The following is a 20,515-nucleotide window of genomic DNA, read 5'->3' on the forward strand; positions in this document are numbered from 1 at the left end:
TCTTCTTTTTGAAATCAAAATGAAGCTCGGTTGATTTTGTTGAAATGATGTGAAAAAAATTAAGGCACATGGAGCTAAAGAAAAGGCAAGAAAAGAAATATTATGAGATTTGGTTTTACTTTATCATTTCAACTCCATGTTTTTCCAAGTTTTATTTTCTTTATGAAATAGGGATCAGGATTACTTCAACTCATTTCATCGAAATGATTTGAGAAGACAAGCCCATAGAGTAATAAAAGGCAAGAAAAGTAATATTTTGAGAGGCATTGCCATGGTCAACAGTTGTAATGCATGATATCTCTAAAATAAGATCATAATATGTTTCCATTAAGGACTGTTACATCAAATACTAAATTGCAAATCTACTTCAGTTCTGGATTCAACGGCTCGTCAGATTCAAACTAGTACACAACCACACATATAGTTCAGCAGCACAGAACGATCTAACAGAGCAGCCCCTACCCTAATAAAAACCACATGAACAGTGCAATCTCCATATTGCCAAACAGTCGAGGCTCATCTCTATAGAATGGTGTCCTGGTGCAGATAGGTGTGTCAAGAAGAAAACAGTAGGAGGAGATTAGTCCAGTTGGGACTTTTGGATGCATATATCTCCTAGAAAAGGCATCGAGCTAGGGCTTGCCACCGATCCCTGGTTTTCCTTTCACAGTAGGGTCATGTTTAATGTTGGGTCTTCCATAGTCATAATCTAGTGTAGTCTCCAATAATGCCTTTCTGATGTATATCTGCCATTAAGAACATCAGAAATACATGTATCACAGAACCTCATGAAATACATATTAGTAAGTTATCAGTACTTGTTCCCGACAAAAGGAATAATCAAGTAAAGAACTCCTGATATTATACTGATTTCATGCTCATCAGTTGTCATTTATATAAAAGAATGCTGTTTAATAACTTTTGAAGGAATTAGCACTGTCAACTAGTAAAGACTCTTATGAGATTCAGATCTTGAGATCAAATTCCACCTTTCGCTGAAAAATTAACTTTGCACAAAAACAAACAGTTGGACAACTGTATCAGTTATGTTAGAGGTCAAAAAGAACAAGGTTCACTTGTATAGTATGGTTATGAAAACAGGATCAACTTGGTCAGTTCAATTGGAAAAATCATGTAGTGTGGTCTTGACTTATATCTAACATGTTTAAGTATGGGATTAGATCAAGTGCAACAGGTTAGTTTTTGGCAAACCAGAAATACCGACTGGTGCAATTCACACAAAGCCATTATGGAATGTCATCCATAAATGATCAAAAGCTCCTCTCTGCCCTTAGACCGCAATTATTTCTATCCTTTAAAAGTCAACAACAGAAAGGAAAAGAAAGTCTAAAAGGGCCTGGAGACTTTGGAATTAATCCCTTAGTTACTACCTTATACCTTTGTATAAATATAATATTATCCTTTTACCAATCATCTAGTCTGAAAGACTAATTTACTAGTCCGACTAAATATCTCAATGATCCAAGGCCTCACCAGGTTGTTACTGGTCCAGTTTTGATAACTAGGCTTTAAAAGTGGTATTGTATAGCATGGGAGCTGCATATAAGTGAGATCCATCTTAAATCACTTTTTGAGTCTTTCAGATTTTTGCTACATCTCATGAACCATCAACAGTTTGTTTTGTTAGATAATGAAAGGTCGTCTTGAGTAGATGGATTGAACAACTACTACGGAGTCTTAAAATGGTTATTGATTACTCTTAGAGTCAAATGTTCTCTCCAATTGTACAATCAAGTTTTAGCAGCAAGATTGGGCCTTGTCTAATTATGTTCATGGCTTCTGGGGAGCATACTTCTAACGTAGCTTACCTCGACTTCTCATTTTTTTCGAGAAAAAAAACATTTTCATCGTTAAAGTCATGGTGGAACAAAACTCTATCTCACTAACATGTAAATGATTAACTTGCAGAATACCTTGGTCACCAGGCATACAGATTCTTTTCCATCCTGATTTCCTCCAGCTTGACCTGTGAAGGAAATTAAACTACAGTTCACAGGAGAAAGCAACAACGAATAGGACAATGAAACTACTTACATGAAGATGATTCAGAGAGAAGGATCAGAAAAAGAACAATGAGGAACGTTTTGAGTCTTGGCATGATTGCTGCTATTCTTGATTCTCTCATGTTGTTTGTGGGAGCTTGGCAGGGAACCAAGGCCCCTTTTATGGTTGATTAATGGCAGCTGGAAAAGAATTTGCCATGGTCCATCATTCATGATATCTTCATAGAATGATGATGAAATCCATTAGCCCACCAGAAATAAGTCAACTACACTAGCTTCAGTAACTCCTGCATTCCTACTTGCCTTCTCTCCACCGAAAGCTACTGAATGCTGTAAGTGCAAAACAACAGGTCTTGTGTATGGCCCCAAATTTTCTACTTTCTTTTACTAGGGTTGAACATAGTTCTTTTTTACTTGCAAGCTCTTTGATTGTTTACAGGGCATGTTTAGATCCATAGCTACAAATTGAAGGTCCACAACTTAAGGGTTAACCCCCAAGCAATCTGTTGCTTGTTATGGTTCTTGACTGCATGTCAGTGGCGGCAGACAAGCATAGAGATGTTTTATAGTACAGCTATAAGGAAAACTGTGTGAAAGAACTCCATGGAGTGCGGTAAGTACTGGTTAAGATCTCCAGCAGCCCCATGGAATACAAGAGAGAGAGAGAGAGATTAACAACTTGTTTACATGACATCAGATCACGAAATTACTAGTTCAAATTATGCTCTTAGAAGCAGAAAGTTCACAGGCTGTGTACGAGGACACAGGTAACAATTGTCCTTTTTTTTGTTTTCTTTTGTCATGTGGAAGCTGTATGAGCTGCATCAATCATAATGCATTTTGACTTGCAAACACGAGCTGCAGGATGCAAGAGATACGTTGGCACCATCGTGACTGGGGGGCAGTACAAGCAACAAAATGCCATCACGGCCTACCTAAACTGAGCCATGGTGAGTGGATGGATAAGCATGTTCACCTTGAGCAAGTGCATGTGGCTGCAAAAAGGTGGCCAGGGAAAGAAGTGGAAGCAATAGTGCGCCCAAGAGGGAGTCAAACCGAAATCACTGGTTGATACTCTGGTGCTGCTTACTGTTTACGTGCTTGTGCAGCTCTGCTCTCATATCCTTTTCATCTTGGTGGTCTGGTTGGACCTGTTGCTTTATAAAATCAGGACCAAGATTTCAATAGTGTCAATCTTATCATTCAGGCCAACTTATAGACCAAGTTGACTTGCTATCCATGTCACTTGCTCTATTGCCATGCCATCGAACAGTGCATTAGGATTAGAGACAATAATGCACTTTTTTCCATGTAATTGATCTTGATCTTGATCTTGTTAATGTTGGTAGTAATTTTTTTTTACTCCTTAATAGGAAAGGGTTTATTCGGGGAATCGAGACAAGAAATTCAAGTATGAAAAGAAACTCTTAGAAATTAAGGTTTGCTGTTCTATGAATGCACCAGATATCTTTAAGGTCTTGAAAAGGCAAGGAGTGATGTAGAACAAGGAACATTTGAAGTACTCAGCATATTTTTCTCTGAAAAAGGATGTACAAAGAAGTCTTCTTGAATGTAAGTTCTGGTTTGTAATTTGAATTTTTCTCTACTATATTCATACCAACAATATCGAATCACAGAAGGCTTGTCTTCGTTCTAAGTTTTCTTTTTATCAAAGTCTTCTTTCCCATGTTGCTAAGACAAAAATGTGTTTGTTCCATTTAGATCTTGTTTGTGTTGGTAAGTAGAAAAAAGAGTGGCTTGGGGATTCAAAGATCTTTAGAGGATAAGAGATTCAGATACAAAAAGAAACATTTTATATCAATCTCAAGGTCTCAGTACAAGAACAGTGTTGAAGAAAAAAAAAATACTTTTAGTGCTTGTAAAATTTACTCTAATAGATGAGGTCTTTTTCTCCTCTTTATATCTTAGTGGTAAAATACATAATGAAGAATTTATATATTTTTTTTCTCTACATGTGAAGAACATTCAGTAACGAAATCTTGCTAGTTTTTGAGGTTCTATTTAATTGTTGATTCTCTTAATTTCCTATAAATCCAAAAGCATATTAGGTTGTAAATATGACATGAGAAAAATGATGCTTGGGGCAATCGATCAAAGCATAGGATGGTTGACATTGCTGTTGATTCCTACGTACGCTACCTGACTACCATGCCAAGTCAAATTAACAGTTCCTTGATTCATGATGATGTGAAAAGATGATGACTGGCATTTTCTTCGCTACTTTAGATCCAAATGTCAATATCAATCAGCCAATAACTCACACTATTTGCACCAATAGCAGTCCACTCCTTTTCTTTTCTTGTTGGCATGAGATACTTGTAAGATATGATATATATTGACTAAACCCAAGGTCACTATGACAATCATATGGACACAAAATTAATTATATATATAACAACTTCAATTCCACGATCCTTATCCTATCCTAGTTTTGATGAGTTCCACTATATCATGTATCATGGTCTGTAGTACCGAATTGTACCGCTCGTCCCGGTCTGATAGGTTGTCGCCCGTATTGTAGCGGTGTTACGGTACTCGACACACTTGGGTGTACCGCTCGGTACACCTAGGTGTATCGCTCGATATACCGTATCATACCGGTACCGAGCCCAGGTCGAAACACCGGTACAATACGGTATTGTGAACCTTGTTATATACATATATTTCAGATACAGAACACTAAAAAACTAATCATATGTCTATCGCTCGTGAATTTTATGTTTTCCTTATTGAAATATCTATCACATATATGGATATATTTTTATTTTTATTTTATATTAAATTTCCTCAAATATATTTTCTTATTAGTTTAACATGTTGTTTTTTTAATAGGATTATCAAGAAGACAGTTAATCATTTGATGGACAAGTCAGGAGTATTTTTTTTTTTATTTAACTCTTCTATATGTCATAAACATTTTGGGATATAGAAAAAAGTGTGGCGGGAAAAAGAAAAAGAATAATGGAAGATTTTTTTTTCAAAAATTCACCAAATACAATTAATATATTTATTAACCTTTGACACTATTTCATTTTTGTTTGAAAAATCTTGTCATCTTCCGCTATTCATCTTTGCGCCTCAAAAGGCTTATCTCTCTCTCTCTCAGGGTTTCCCGACTCCAGCTGCTCGACGGCCGCCCAATCCCCCGTCCTCCGACTCCGGTCGGCACCGGAAGCCTCTTCCGGTCCCGAACCCTTCCGGTAACTCGCGTAAGTGGTGATCTCGAGATCCTCTTTTCCCTCTCGGTTTTGTTCTTGGATTGTGAATCCTCGCTGGATGGGGCAAACCGAGTTTTTCTTTCATTTATCTCTCTGTGCTCCCGATCCGGATCTCTTTTAGTAAGAGCTACTAGCAGGGGCACTTAATCTCATCTGAGTTTGACGGATTTCTTACCGTTTGTGCTGCTACGTCGTCTGACGTGATTTGGAAGATTTGGAATCGGAGAGTTGTTTTAGTTTAGATTTTTTTTGGGAATCTTGATCAATGGTTCTCTATTTTTTGCATGCATTGGGCGTTATAGGGAATCATGGATAATTTATTGCTATCGGCAGAGTTTATTCACAGCTGGTCCGGCATTGTGAACGTATACAATATCATGTTTGTGATTGTCTTACTCGGATCTGCTGATGATGTTGTTCATCATATATCAATAACATCAAGCACTCATGTTTCCTGACCGTGAATGGGGTAATATGTAAAATTTCAGTTCCTGGATTGATTGGTTGATGAATGATGCATCACCATCCCAATGACAAACGGATGTTCTACTCACAATTTTCGTCCTGACAATTTTTGGACTCAAGTGATTACCTCTTTATCAAATCTGTTCAAACTCATTTGGATGGTTATTTTCCTTCGCGTATCCGTTCCGTCCGATTGATAGTACCCTATAGTCTGGCTTAAGGAAGTCATATACTTGTGTTCACATTAGAAAAAAATTGGAACCTGTTGCCATCCCTGGTGAAGATTTGTTCTTGTGAAAAAATTGTTCATCCATTCATTTGAAATGGATTTGTTTGAGTTAATTTCTTTTCTTTTCCAGTCATTCATAATCATCCATCATCATCCTTTTGTGCACTTAATTCTGTATAAGGTATCACTGGTGGAGTTTGATGGTAGTAAATCTGCATTGTCATGTTTCTTTTGCTCGGGTAACCTGTTGGTAACTTCAGTATTGCCAGTCTTCTGATACGTTCAGTGGATTAAGGTTCATGTTTGTTGGTGGTTGAGGTGATTGAAGCATGCTCTTTGGGTTTTCAGCGATTCTCAGTATTTTCTCTTTGCATCAAAGGACTCGGGGCTTTCTAGTCTGGGTTTGAAATCATTGGACTATGGTCTGGCATTAACTTGCTAAATCATTTCCGACTACCCGAATGGTATTTCCAACCAAACAAGAGATTTTAGAGGCGCTATTTGAGCATTTATTATTATTTTTATTGGTTACTTGGTAAGCTGAGTAAGATGGATATTCTCATCTAAAAACCAGAATCTTGGTTCAAGTATTTGATAAAAGAAGCAAATCATCTAGACCCAATGTTGAAATTAATTTGAATAGGCTATAAACATGACGTCATAGAGGAATACTGGAACTGAAAATTTGCATGGTATCATATATTTGGTCATGAAATTTGGGTAAATGATCTTAGTCATACTGGAACAAGAACAATAGTTAGATTGTACTTATAATAGTCAGAGAATTTCAAAAATAATGTTGGTAAGCAAAAAGAGTAACAGCTTATTGAAAATATTCTACTAGGCAACTTTGAGAGCCTTTCACTAAAGAAGAATGGCTATGAAAACTATTGGCAACCCTTTAGCAATGAAGTCTTGTTTTTCTGGAAAGCTTGTTATTTGGCTCCCACACATGTTAATATTTTAGCATTATCACTTTAAACGGTTGCATGACTTGTAACGGCCTATCTTCTGGAGTTGAAACTTTAAATTGACCTGCCATAGTCTCTAGATATTCTTCGTACTTCGAATAAATTATCTATATAGGTAGGGCCAGACTTCATATTATGCCTTAGTGCTTTTCTATTTTTCCTTTTTTTTATCGCAATACACACTTATTTTTTATGTCATATCCATTTGATTGTCTGAAACTCTGTAGGGCATAACTTTCGGTTGTCATCTCAAGAAGATCTTTCCTACGATGTGAATGGTTGGCCATAATTTGGAACATGAAGAGCATAAATTTTGGTGGAGGACTCAGGTACCTACTTTTGTGAGGCCAATTTTTCCAGTTGTACTTTGATAAAAGAATTTTTCTTGTTATGAGTGAATGTTATGAATTAAGAAACCCTTATTCAAATTAGAGAAATGGAAACTCTCTTTGGGGATCGATGATTGTTTGGACATTTAGTTGCAAAGAAGGTGCATATTGTGTATTCACATATTTAATGGGTGTTAGAGTCAATATCTTGGGATTTTGATTGAATTATTAAAATTACATCCATTTTTATGGAATTGTTGAGTTTTAAACGCTCTTTTTTCTAATAAAACATGTTTAAACTTGTGGACATCTATGCATTTTATGTGCATATCTGTGGCACGCAAAAAGGTAGCATATACCTGACATGTAAGGGATGTTGAAGTCTATAATCATCATCCTTAGTTGGTGAGTAGGGTAAAAGAGGCAGAAAATAGGACCTACATAAAAACTCAGAAGTTTTTGAGTAAATTTACATATTTTACATTGACCCTGGAGGTACAACCTCTTGGTGAAAGATGCAACTTTGTTATTTTTTGCTAAATACTTTGTTTCTATCAGTGCATCTAATTTGAGGTGGTTTCAATGATCAAATTGGACTTCAAGCTCAATTGATTATGACTTGATAACTCTTTTGGTTTATTTGGATGCTCCATCAATGAGATGAATTCACTGTATCTGGCTATTGCTTTTAAGTGCACCATACTAATCTGTTTATTCTCCCACCAGTATTTCTTCAGTATTCTTCACCTATGGCTTGCATTACTTACAAACTCCACGTCCATCCAAGTTGTCGACTATTCATATTGCTATCTTGAGGAATGCACCTCATGCATTGATGGCTTTTTGTTCCAATCCAAAAGATCTTCATGGGGGAACTTTGCAACTAATGTTTGATGGATCACCATCTGGAATCAGTTCTTCATTCTTGGATTTAGGTTTCGTGACCGAGCAGTGTGAGCATAAGAATATCACACGAAATGAAATTCAGTTTCATGAATTTGATGGTGAGCAATCTGAGAAAACTGATGGTGCTTGTAAAAGTGCTCAAGAGGTTTCTGACAGGGAAATCCAGAGAAGGCAAAAGATTGGAGCAGCAAACAGAGGCAAGATACCTTGGAACAAAGGAAGGAAACATAGTGAAGGTATAATTATACTTTCCTATTTCATCCTTGTGATCTTTGTTGTAGTGAGATGATCTTTTCTTTATTTGCATTGTTATCTGATTTTGACTTGCTGTGTATTAATCTCACACTATTTTGATTGTAGAGACTCGAGAGCGCATCAAGAAAAGAACTATAGAGGCCTTAAGTGATCCCAAGGTGATGTCATGTAAGAATCAATTTCATACAATTGTCAATGGCTAATGTTATATTATTTGTTGGTGATGTTGCGTTCTGAGTTTTGCTAATTTGTATGAATTTTGTCAGGTCAGGAAGAAGATGTCTGAAAGTCCTCGTTCGCATAGGTATGCTCATATTCAAGTTCTCATTCTCCTAGCTAGACTCTCCCAGTTAGCAAAAGTCATGTTATTAATGTTAGTTTAATCTACTGACCCACAATAAAGTTGCTTTACAATAGCTTAATAGCTTCTAGAACTTATGACTTTACAAGTAATCTGCTGCAGTGATCAGAGTAAGTCTAAAATAAGTGCTTCTCTGACAAAGATTTGGGAAGAACGTCTGAAACAGAAAAGGCTGCAAGAGAAATGCTATTTGTTTTGGGCCAGAACTATTGCGGAGGCAGCAAAAATAGGCAGTCTTGATCAAGAGAAATTGGAGTGGGACAGCTATGAGAAAATGAAGGCTGATATGGTATCTGAACAAATAAAATTAAAAGAAGAAAAAGCAAGGGCCAAAGAAATTGCAAAGCTAAGAGCAGAAAGTGTTGCAAAAGATAAGGCCGAAAAAGTTGCAAAGCTTGCTGAGCAGAGGAAATTACAGAAGGAGAAGGCTAAGGCTAGAAAGTTAGAGGCATTGTCTCGGAAAAAATCTGTTGATGAGAGAAAGAAGACAGAGCTGTCTAAGGGTTTAAAACTTAAGGCAATATTGACTAAGGTAATACTCATAAATGATATTTGTGTTTTCTCAACCTTTTACTGAATGTTTGCACAAAAAGTATTTGTCATTATTAAATAATCAAATTGTTTACCAGACTTTTCTTAATGTTCACTGCCTATACTTGGTTTCTAGTATTGCTGTAGAAGTAGCTATGAATCTTCAGATTGGCATGCACAAATTTCTTGAATAAAATGGACAGGTAGAAGTGTGTCTACTTTTTCATCCACTAAACATAGATAAAGCTAAGGATCTATTTATGCTTGCTTTGTAATAGGGTTTCAAGCAATTTCTGCAGCTTGTCAAAAGTCTTATATTGACAATTTTTCTGTTCTCCAAGTCTGATGGTAATATTCTTATTCTTATTCTGAAGTTCCACCATCGTAAGAGACAGTTGGAGACTCTTCAAACAGAGATAGTAGCTAAACCTGGGCCAGACTTGACATTGGATATAGAACTGGTTAAGAATGAGAGAATGCAAAGAAGAATCTCACTTGCTGATCAAATTAAAGCTGTTAAGAACAAAAAAGCAGAATTTGCTGTACAAAGAGTTCGAGCAAATGCATTGTTGGATTCTGCATATGAACAAAGAGCAGGAGATCATTGATTTCATGGCATTTACTGAACACACAAAGAGCGACACATTATATGGGATGCAGTAGGTAATATTACTGTTTTTTTTTTTATTTACAAAGGTTTATGCTTCACATGCTATCTAATTATTTTCATTGCAATTTTTTAATAATAATAAACAGGCCCTAAATAATTGTTCAAAGTTACCTGCTTTCTTATGTTACTATTTTTTAGTTGCCTCAACTGCCCATGCATATCTTTTCTGTGAATAATCAGCTGAATGCTGCTGTATTATGAGGATATATACTCCACCACACCTTGCCACATTTTAGTATTTAGTCACAGTAATTTTGTGTTCTTCATGCATAAAATACCACTGATTTGTCTTTCTATGATGCATGTTTGAATTAGAATTTACTGAATATCTGTGTGCTTTCACAAACAATATTGCCTTGTCTGGAAAAGTAGGTGCTTTTTTTTCTGCAAGGAACCACCATTTGGACCTGGTTGTGGTGTTTCTTTTGCACTATCCACAAAATTTTTGCATATTAATTATACATGGCATATATTCTATTACATAAACAGTGATAAGAAAAGATGTTACTCCAACGGATTTCGCAAGGCATTCGTAAGTTCTTGGTTTGATATATTTTTTTACGGAGCTATCCTTTTCATCAATTTTCACCTTCCAGAATGCATGTCTGGTTATTATAGAAATGAGAATTTCAGTCTCCATCAGGACTCTATAATGTCTTAGATTCTGGCATGTAAACACATTGATTTTTAATCATAGCTGCTTTGATCACTGTGAGTTGGAACTAATGCCAACTTTCCTCTGTTTCTCTTGGAAAAGTTGTCTAATTGGAGGCACTCAATAGTTAAGGCACTAAGACGATCCCTAACCTTGCGGTGGGAGTACCAATCGTAAAGATGCTATAAAGTGCTTTAGTTCAATGTGGTCTTCATTCCTGTGGATGGTATTTTTGAAAGAAAGTAGTACCTCGGGAAGCGACCTAAATGCTTGGAATGCAACTATTTAGTTTCGTTTGAGGGGAAAAAAAAAGAAAATTTCATTTAAAATTTCAATATTTGTGGAGATTTGGTAATATACTCGGTTGTCTAATTCACTGTTTGTTGCCTTCTGAAGGGCAGATCATGATGTTGGTCAAAGATCCTACTAGACGACAAAGAAGATCTTGCTACCAGTGTAATATTCTGCAAGGAAATGGGATAAAGACTCAAAAGGTCATTTTTCGGCAGATGAGAAGCTTGACTTTCTAGAGATTGTAGAAAGACTTGGGTGGCCTCCTGCTCTATGATTTCCTTTTGTTCGCGAAACAGCAATGTAATCCTTTGGATCACAAGTTGTTCAAATTCTTTTCAGGTGACATACTAACTTACTGGTTTCATTCGTATATTAATCTTGATGAAATTTGTTTCGTCTTTCTGTAGTTTAGAATCATGGGATAGAAGCGTTACATTTGCGCACTTGATCCAAAGAAATTAACAGTAATTACAGTAAACATTTTGAGTTTTGTTCGATAAATGTCAACACTTTTATTTTGAGAGATGTACGAGGGTAATCTAAATGACGAGTCAGCTATTTCCACTATTTGAAAGACGAGTGGCCTACTCGTCTCGTCTTGCGTCGGTCAAGGTGATTGGAGATATCAATGGGCCCACCTGATTTTCCAATTACCATGCAGGTAGTTCGTTGGGTTATGACCCAACTGGTAGGTAAATTACTTTTGTGACAGCCGTATCCAGCAGGATTAAATATAGATTAACTCTTATATTTGGACTATTTTAGTATCATCATCTGGTACTTAAAAAAATAATATTAAAATCTTTATAATTTTAAAAATAAGAATAAATAATTTTATTTGTTTGGATAAAGTGATGAGCATAACGATAATTTTAATATTTTTTTGTTTTCAATGACTTTAAACAAAAGAGATTTTGATTTTTTTTTTTGTTCATCACTCAAGATATCATATGTTGTGTTTTTCATGAATGCAGTTGACGACGTTGTTATGTTTTTTGTTAATACAGTTGATGACGTTAAATTTTTCGTTAATACAGTTGACGATATTAGATTAGAGCAAACGAGATCATTTGTTTCACTTTTGTTAATTTGAAAGGTTGAAAATGAGGTGGTTTCCAAGACTAACACTTAGATCTATGTTCTAACAAACAATATCTTGCACTGTTTCTTCAGAGGTGCAATATTTCTTATTCGTAGGAAGGAGAATGTTGGAACAAGGAGAGGCTTTACCGTGCAAGCTAGGAAGGACTGAACAGGATTGTAGTGGAGGTCGATGCAGAGAATTCCAAATCCTGAACAAAAGATGACTCCACCATAGCGATGCTAAATCTAATTAGGGATATGATGTACATGTTGGGATATATATACCAACTGGTTTGTAGATTTTGTTAGAACTTCAGCAAACAAAAAGGGGAAAACAATGGCTTAGGCTATTCATCTCTCCTAGGTTTGGAAGATGCAGAAGTTCTTTTGGAAAACAAAAAGAGTTACCGTCACATCACACCAACTTGTTCAAAATTATATAAGAATCTTAATGTTTGTACATCTATCCATGCAGATGATGTAGCAATAATGCCGAATATTCTTGAGTTTGCTGCCGTTCCTACTTTTAATAGTTCACTGATTTATGACTCAGTTTGATAACACTAGTCCCTAAATTTTGACACAGGCGTAAAACACAACACAATTCTCAAAATAATTAACAGTGCATGACGATCGAAATATCGGTTTCTTTTCGATGACAAAAAAATACCAAATTAGAAGTACACTCATCTGCAAGCCCACCCTTCTGAAACTCCAAGCTACACGAACCTGCAAATTCAGCTCCCAAAGGATGCCGATAACTATTAATTAGCACATCACAAAGTACCAAACATTAGAATAGAAATGGGAACTCCTTCGAGCTGTTCCTGAAGGGGCTGGGCTTACGGGTTTAGGTAGAAAGTCTTGCTCTCAGCTCAGATGCCACCGCATCAATGAACTCTTCAGTGTTCAGGTACTGGGCTCGAGTAACGCTGAGGTTTGAAAGATTTGCAAGTAATTAATCAAATTTCTTGGATTAGAACACACAAAATTAGTTGGCACTCAAGTGACAATAGGTCTGAGAGGGCTGGAGAATACCTGGATCCGTGTAGGAGAAGTGCAAGATCTTTGGTCATTTTCCCAGACTCAACAGTTCCAACACAAGCTGCTTCCAATTTCTCAGTAAAATCAAGGAGCCTGGCATTGTCATCTAGCTTTGCCCTATCAAATCACCAAGCATATAAGAGCTTCAGCATGGACTTTTGTAACAATTAAACAAGCTGGTTTCTCAATAATTCATCTTCATGTATAGAATAATCATATGAGCAAGATTTGTGATACTTTTGAACTCCGACCCACGGAAAACAAGACCTATGGCATATTCATAAATTGCAAATTAAAAACCGATGCCAAAGCTGATGTTTCCAGTTAATGCTTGTCTTATAACAATGCTGTTGATCATAAAAGATATGTCCAATAAAACCACACCTGTGAGCAAGCCCTCTTGACCAGGCAAAGATGGAAGCTATACTGTTTGTACTGGTTTCACCACCTTTTTGGTGAACCCGGTAATGGCGGGTTACTGTTCCATGTGCAGCTTCAGCTTCAATGGTTTTCCCATCAGGGCACACCTAGAATGAATGCAGATTTTTTTTTGTTTGTATGAATTAGTATTGCTTTACAGGAATCTTTACAGAAGGAAATAACTTAAACCTTATTATTCATCATACGTAGAAACATGCATAAACCTTTTTGTTTTAGCATTGACTAGTGAGGGGGAACATTGTAATCAGGCATAGAACAAGCATAACTCGTAACAGTTGATATAGGAAGTGTTCAGATTTGTAAGAGTTTGTTACATGCTAAACTAGGCTGTCCTCATGACAAAACAAGCTGCCTTTAACCCAAAAAAAGCAAAATAAGTTTTTTTTATTACTATAAAATTATCATTTTCAACTGCAATTATCATTTATCAAAAAGAGCATAAAGTCCTACTTACAAGTTCAAATAAAAGGATTTTACTCCAGGAATGTAAGTTAGAAGTTCCATTAATTTGAGAGATGAACATATATGAGTCAAATTTCCATCATGAAACACGTTTTATTTGCTATATGTGTACATACCAACACTGATGTCATCAGGCCAAGAGACCCAAAACCTGCAAAATTGATAAGGTTTGTCTGATGGTTAGAAAATTGCCTTAAATTAGCTTTCTGCAAGCATCAGGAATTCAACAAAAGGTTCAAAACTAATCTTTTCTAAGTATGCAACAAAAAGAGGACATGAAACTTGATGCATAAAGCTGGCAGAGTTCAAACCTTGAGCTAAGAAATCACTTTGTACATCTCCGTCATAGTTTTTGCAAGCCCAAACATAACCACCTTCACTCTTAAGTGCATAAGCAACCATGTCATCAATTAGACGATGTTCATACCTGTCAGAAAATGGGATGAGACAGACAGAACTCCCAACCAAGAAAACATTATAGAGCGGTTGAAGAATGCTAACCAAATTCCTGCAGCCTCAAACTTGGATTTCCATTCAGTTTCATAGACCTCTTGGAATATATCCTTGAACCTGCAGGATTTAATAGTATGCAAGATAAAGCTAGTAACAAGTACAAAGTCATATGAAACGTATCAATGTTGTGATACAATCTGAGAGTAAACTGTTTACCTTCCATCATATTTTTTCAAAATTGTATTTTTGGTGCTAAGATAAAGGGGCCATTTCTTTTGGTAAGCAGTAGCCATGGAAGCATCCGCAAATGCATGAATTGACTGTATACAAACATACACAAAAAGAGAAAAAAGATAACTATCACATCATGTGATTCACATGTATTAGCGAGCATGTACTGTAAATGTCACAAATGGGTGAAGGTTCCAGACCTCATCAGTGTTGTACATTGATAAGGCAACTCCACCTGCGCCAGTGAAGTTGAAAACCTCTAGTTCAACTTCCTCATCTTTTCCCTCTGAAAGTGATAAGCAAGCAAGAAAAATTTAGCACACATCAACAAAGAAACAATGCAGAAAAGAAATGCCTGCTGTGAACAAGCATAAATTATTACTTATCGTACCGAAAACTAATTTAAGCTTTCCAGGCCCTTTAATTACTGTATCAGTTGCACGGTACTGATCACCAAAAGCATGTCTCCCAATGCATATTGGCTTTGTCCATCCTGAGAATGTGACATATCAGATTGGCAGGTAAACGATGGCAGTCACACAAATCTAGAACATCTTTCATTTGAGTACCTGGAACAAGCCGTGGGATGTTTTTACAGATAATTGGCTCTCTAAATACAGTGCCTGCAAGAAAAGGATGTGTAAGTCCAAGTGGTATAATCATCAGGGATTAGTTATACGATTCCGACACTCAAGACAGCTGACCATTCAAAATATTCCTGATTGTTCCATTGGGGCTCTTCCACATGGATTTCAGGTTGAACTCCTTAACCCGAGCTTCATCTGTCATTATTCACAAGTGTCCATATATGATTATCACAAAAATTTATTGCATATAGTTTAATGTGTTAAATTCAATTGCAGCTTTACCTGGAGTTATTGTTGCACATTTGATTGCTACATTATAACTGCAGCCACATCACACTGGTGTTAGCATACAGTCAAAGATATAATATATGGCATGACAATTCAAAATTCAGAAGAATATTTGCCAATTTAAGATACCAATAAGCAATCAAGAAACTGGCCAACATCTAGCAATTACCTAAGCAATTGCAGGGTCAAAACACTGTACTAGTCCATTTCAGCTCAGTTATTCCTTAAAATTCAAATTGGTTTCAGATTCTATATTTTGGTCACATTTTGGTTGACTTGTATAAAAATCCTTAACCTGAACTCAACTTCTGAATATACATCAACTTCTGAATATACATCATTGGATATGAATTACCTGATTAGATCTAGCAAATGTAGATAAGTATCCACATAGGTGCCTTATTTTCTGAACCCCAATGTCTTGCCCTCAGTTAAGCACTAACTGGAAAATTTGAGAAAACCAATTCCACCCTCCACCCCAAATATATATTAAAAAAAAAAGAAAATTCAGTTTCTCTGTCATCTTGGTTCAGTTCTGATTCAGCTAACTAAAATCTTAATTAGTTATCTTTAATTTGAACTTTTGATTAATATATGTTGAAAACTGTAAAAAACCAAACTATGAGAGTAACATTCATTAAAATAAAAGAAAGCCCAAGGTGCCAAAGGAAAATATAGTTCATGCAAAATCAGAGTTTCATCTCAGTAAAGCCAAATGCCAAAAAAGATGCAGCATACATCTGTTATCATTCAAATATATAGTAGTACTATTAGAGAAAAAAACTGAATATGAAAGGATACACTGGTATAGAGGTGAAACCTACTTAAGAGTAGCTTCTGCACTTTCTATTGTGACTTTATCATCTCTAGCATCACGGTTAGGTAGTCCCAAGTCAAAGTACTTGATATCCAGGTCCAAGAATGGAAAAATGAGCTGCATTATCAATTGAATCATAAGTCCCACATAATATAGCATTAAAAGCTCTATTACATTGTATCCTATAAGGATAACGATAGAGAAAATTTTAGCAAGCAAAGTAGGCAAGAAAACCAACAGTCACCTTTTCTTTGATTGATTTCCAAAAGACTCGAGTCATTTCATCCCCTGCCACAATGCAAAGACATATAGCTGATAAGTGATCTAGAATTATATTCAAGCATTTATATATAAACATCTGATGAGATATAAATGAACTGCAATGGTGTTATATTAAGGTATGACCAAGAATTACACAATGAGACAGTTTAAAGAAATTGAACTCTGATTTAATCAATAGTAAAGATATATCCATTGGAAAGACTGCCTTTAATCTATATACACCATGTCATTTAAAAGGTGCCAATATCAGCACCTAGTGGAGCAGAAATCTACATAGCAAGGAAGAAAAGGGCAAGCACAACAAGTTTAGTACTAAAACAACTCAAAGGAAAAGAGAAAGAGACAATTGCACAAATCAACCACAACCAAGGATTTGTTTGCATTAGCAAAAAAGAAAAAAAAAATGCTTTTCATGTTTGCTTCTAACTTGATTTAGTTCAGTACTCACTAGATTTAGAGCAGTGCTGATGAAGGATGAGCAGCAGTGGATTTCTTTTGATAATAGATGAACCAAAAAGAGATGAATAAAAAGATAGTAATTGAAAGATAATAGAAAAACATAACGAGATAACTACCAAACTGGCTCTGGCCTAAAGAGCAAACTCCTAGGATGAAGGCTTCATACCTCCGTATGTCTCGCATATGAACGATGGGATCATACCATCGGAAACATAAATGTGGCCTCGCACCACTCTCACATAAGGTGAGAACGAACTCAATTCATTGTTTCATATTTGATTGATGCATTACAATGTTCTGGCCCCCTTTTATAGGCTCTAGTACAAGAATAAAAAGAAAATTATAGAAATAAAGAATATTATAATTGCATCAAATCAAATACATGATATCCTCTTTCCTTTGAAGAATGTAATATTTCTGACTTGATTTGATAAATAATCTTTCTTTCTTGATGATAATCTTGACTGATAGATTTTCTCATCTTTGTAAAGACAATCTTCAAATAGGATTCATAATCTTCAATAAAAAACAAATCTGATTTCTGCCATCTTTTATGCATTTGCTTCCTTGTCTCCTCGTTGAGTAAATGTCGATATATGACAACTTATTACATATGCAAAATACCACAAAACTAATTAAATTTATTTAAATAAAAGATAAACTAATTGGTTCCACATCAAGTGCGAATGTCCCAAAATGGCTTTATGAACTACAAAGTTGAAGAGGAGTCTTGAAACATCCTATATGTTTTCAGTGGTTTCATGAGATGAAAGAGTAATTAATCCTTAAAAAATATAATTTTGCAAGTGTTGTCAACTACATAGAGAATTCACCATTTATTAGAATGTTAAATGGCCAGAATTTGTCCATGACATGCATGCTTTAGCATTCAATGGAAAATGATAAACTGGCAAGAGCTCTATAAGTTTATCACATTAAAATTTTACATGAACTTTCACTGCAATGTCTCATGCAACAGCTTAACCATGAACTATAATACTGTCTTGGTTCATATGTCAGAAGAAATGTTCATGGTTAGGTACATCTGCATTAAACAGCAGAGCTTATGGTCCAACTTTCAGATGCTGGTCATTCTTTGAATGGTCCTAAGCTAGAAATATTTAATCAATAAATCTCTGGTTTGCCTGTATTTGATTGTTCAAATGAGTATAAATAAATAAATCATCCTATTTAGTATTCTCCTAATTTTAATTTGATTTGAATCTTCCAGGGGGATAACTATCCATATATACATCATTTAAGGAACTTGAACCCAAGAATGACTGACCTTTATCTACAAAAGCAGACATTTTCCAATATGGCCACTTCTTTGTTACAGTGTGATATTCTCTCTTGTTGTAGTGATGGCTAGAATGGTTAATGTAGTGGATATAGTAAGAACAAAAATTCCACATAGGAACCAGAAAAAAAGGTAAGTGAATCTTTCCATGACTTCAGAGGAAGTTCGAAAACTCTTTGGCAGGTCTTGGTGGAACTGGGGTGCTGTTTTAACTGTAAGGATAGTACCTAGATTGGGAGCCCTTCCAATCAGAAGTACTCGAGTGGTGGTCGGAGAAGAAAGGAATCCTAATGGCTCCTGGGAATTATATGGCAGAAAGAAGGAAACTCTTCACGAGAAATAATTCTTTTTCCATGAACAGGGATGCACTAATATTTCCAAACCCATAGAAAGTACTCATTATTTGAGTGATTTGCAACTTTGCCAGTATAGGTGATTTCGTACTTGATTTTGCCCATTCCTCCTGTTTTCAGTGTTCATATCTTCATTTTCTTAGGGCACTGATATTGCTTCACCTGTTTCTTGGATTGTACTATTTACTGGAAGGTGACAGTAATTTTTTTACTACTAGAAATTTGTCCCAACTCCTGAATTCCCAAGTTTTAGAGGCAAACATTTCTAGAGTCGTAGAAAAGACATTATAACAGTTTAAATAGCACATATACCCTACTGGGCACAAACTCCTGAGCGGGGGAACTCTCTACACGTGTGGTATTACTTTTCAAGAAAAAGAAAGTCCAAAATCCCAGATACCAGAAGGTGGGTTTTCGTTACGGCTAATAGAAAAGCAACAAGAAAACACCAAGTGGATCATAGTTCTTAAGACATAAATATCACGAAGACCTTATATTCAATCAACACAAACAAATTTGCATCAACTAAAACATGACATGTAACTTCTCGAAAAAATTGTCTACACAGGAGAAGCAATGAACAACGAAATCCGAATCTCATAAACCAAATGGTTGTTTTTAGTTAGGATTAATCCACAAGCAACAAAGAAACACCAAATAGCCCACAGATCTTGAGAGCTACATATCTCAACTAAACATCAATACATTCTACACTATCAAACGCACATATCTGCATCAACTAACATACGACACAGAAGTAAGATCCACAAACAAGGCGAAGCCGATCGAACAGTAAAAGATGGCAATGTATGAGTACATCCATCAGGATCGCGCCGTAAAGATCGTGGATCGGCCCACGACGACGGAAACAACTAATCATGAGGCACCGAAACAGTCAGAAACAGAACGGATCTGGGAATACGGAGACCACCAAAGGTTGACGGGAAAAGAAGTCGATCGACGGGGCAGACGGATAAAACGAGCGGGCAACGAAAAAAAGGCGTTGCTCACCGTCCATCTCGACGATGGGGTTGAAGACCTTGATCTTCTCGAACGCCATTTCTTGGGCGCGGCGCCGCGAAATCGGATGGAGTTCGACGACGAGTGGAGTGGGGGAACGAGAAGTGGAACTAGAATAGAGCGAGAGAGCGAGTGCGGGGTGCTGATGCCGCCCCCCTTAAATGGAGTCACAAGATTGATAAAAGGAATTACAACGCTATTTCTCGTCGCTGTAGCTCACCCGCTTATGATTGTAGGAGACATTTGGGTCCCACATAAAAGACCCATTCACAGGAGGCTATAGGATCGGGTAACGTACCAGCAGGGACAAAAAAGTCTTGCTAAAAATGTGAAAATTAGCACAATTTTTCTTACCTTGTACTTCTACCCGCTTTCCGATAGATGAACGTACAAGAAGAGGACCCACAATTGTACCCAATAAAGATAGGTGAGACGGGGTATTAGCAGCGGGTAACAGACGTATATGTGATGAAGGGGAGACGCAGTGCAGACATGCGCTCGCTTTTAGCTACTCCTGCGGCGGATTGCTGTCGAATCACTAATCGACCCTTTCTTTTGCCACCATTTTACTTTAAGATTTTTTTATTATTTAAAAGGAAGAGTATTTTAGCTTTTTATATATATATATATATATATATATATATATATATATATATATATATATATATATATACATGAAAATTTACACTCCTCATAAAATGACTCTACTTATTAAATAATCAATTTTATTTAACTATAAAAGAACAATACTTCCTCAGAAGGTCTG

General features: G+C 36.2%; 2 protein-coding genes and 2 long non-coding RNA genes across 6 annotated transcripts; 2 read left to right on the top strand and 2 right to left on the bottom strand.

Moving 5' to 3' along the window:
• Positions 1-272: 272 nt before the first annotated feature.
• Positions 273-2,193, bottom strand: LOC135634717 (uncharacterized). Its single transcript, XR_010495427.1, has 3 exons — positions 2,056-2,193; positions 1,935-1,987; positions 273-746 (listed from the first exon to the last, which is right to left on the bottom strand). It is a non-coding gene; the product is annotated as an uncharacterized LOC135634717 (long non-coding RNA).
• Positions 2,194-2,218: 25 nt separating this feature from the next.
• On the top strand, positions 2,219-3,550 carry LOC108952679 (uncharacterized). Its single transcript, XR_001977767.2, has 3 exons — positions 2,219-2,356; positions 2,464-2,791; positions 2,889-3,550. It is a non-coding gene; the product is annotated as an uncharacterized LOC108952679 (long non-coding RNA).
• A 1,543-nt stretch (positions 3,551-5,093) lies between these two features.
• Positions 5,094-12,527, top strand: LOC135582720 (uncharacterized). Of its 3 annotated transcripts, none has more exons than XM_065149004.1 (9): positions 5,094-5,254; positions 7,156-7,257; positions 7,984-8,399; positions 8,524-8,576; positions 8,685-8,722; positions 8,882-9,311; positions 9,685-9,973; positions 11,032-11,268; positions 12,103-12,527. In XM_065149004.1, the coding sequence occupies exons 2-7, from the start codon at positions 7,226-7,228 to the stop codon at positions 9,916-9,918; spliced, it is 1,203 nt and encodes a 400-aa protein (XP_065005076.1). In that variant the 5' UTR covers positions 5,094-5,254; positions 7,156-7,225; the 3' UTR covers positions 9,919-9,973; positions 11,032-11,268; positions 12,103-12,527. The 3 variants fall into 3 exon arrangements, with proteins under 3 accessions (XP_065005076.1, XP_065005074.1, XP_065005075.1); XM_065149002.1 differs by having other exon boundaries at positions 11,037-11,268; XM_065149003.1 differs by having other exon boundaries at positions 11,037-11,268; positions 12,127-12,527.
• A 74-nt stretch (positions 12,528-12,601) lies between these two features.
• On the bottom strand, positions 12,602-19,892 carry LOC135636878 (isocitrate dehydrogenase [NADP]-like). The gene is made up of 16 exons (XM_065149001.1): positions 19,741-19,892; positions 16,580-16,623; positions 16,343-16,452; positions 15,513-15,550; positions 15,348-15,425; positions 15,213-15,266; positions 15,035-15,136; positions 14,844-14,929; positions 14,629-14,732; positions 14,461-14,529; positions 14,271-14,386; positions 14,076-14,110; positions 13,441-13,583; positions 13,051-13,173; positions 12,859-12,944; positions 12,602-12,741 (listed from the first exon to the last, which is right to left on the bottom strand). The coding sequence occupies exons 1-15, from the start codon at positions 19,787-19,789 to the stop codon at positions 12,863-12,865; spliced, it is 1,233 nt and encodes a 410-aa protein (XP_065005073.1). The 5' UTR covers positions 19,790-19,892; the 3' UTR covers positions 12,602-12,741; positions 12,859-12,862.
• Positions 19,893-20,515: the final 623 nt, after the last annotated feature.

Source organism: Musa acuminata, chromosome BXJ3-4 (genome assembly GCF_036884655.1).
Source record: "Musa acuminata AAA Group cultivar baxijiao chromosome BXJ3-4, Cavendish_Baxijiao_AAA, whole genome shotgun sequence".
NCBI classification, from domain to species: Eukaryota; Viridiplantae; Streptophyta; class Magnoliopsida; order Zingiberales; family Musaceae; genus Musa; species Musa acuminata.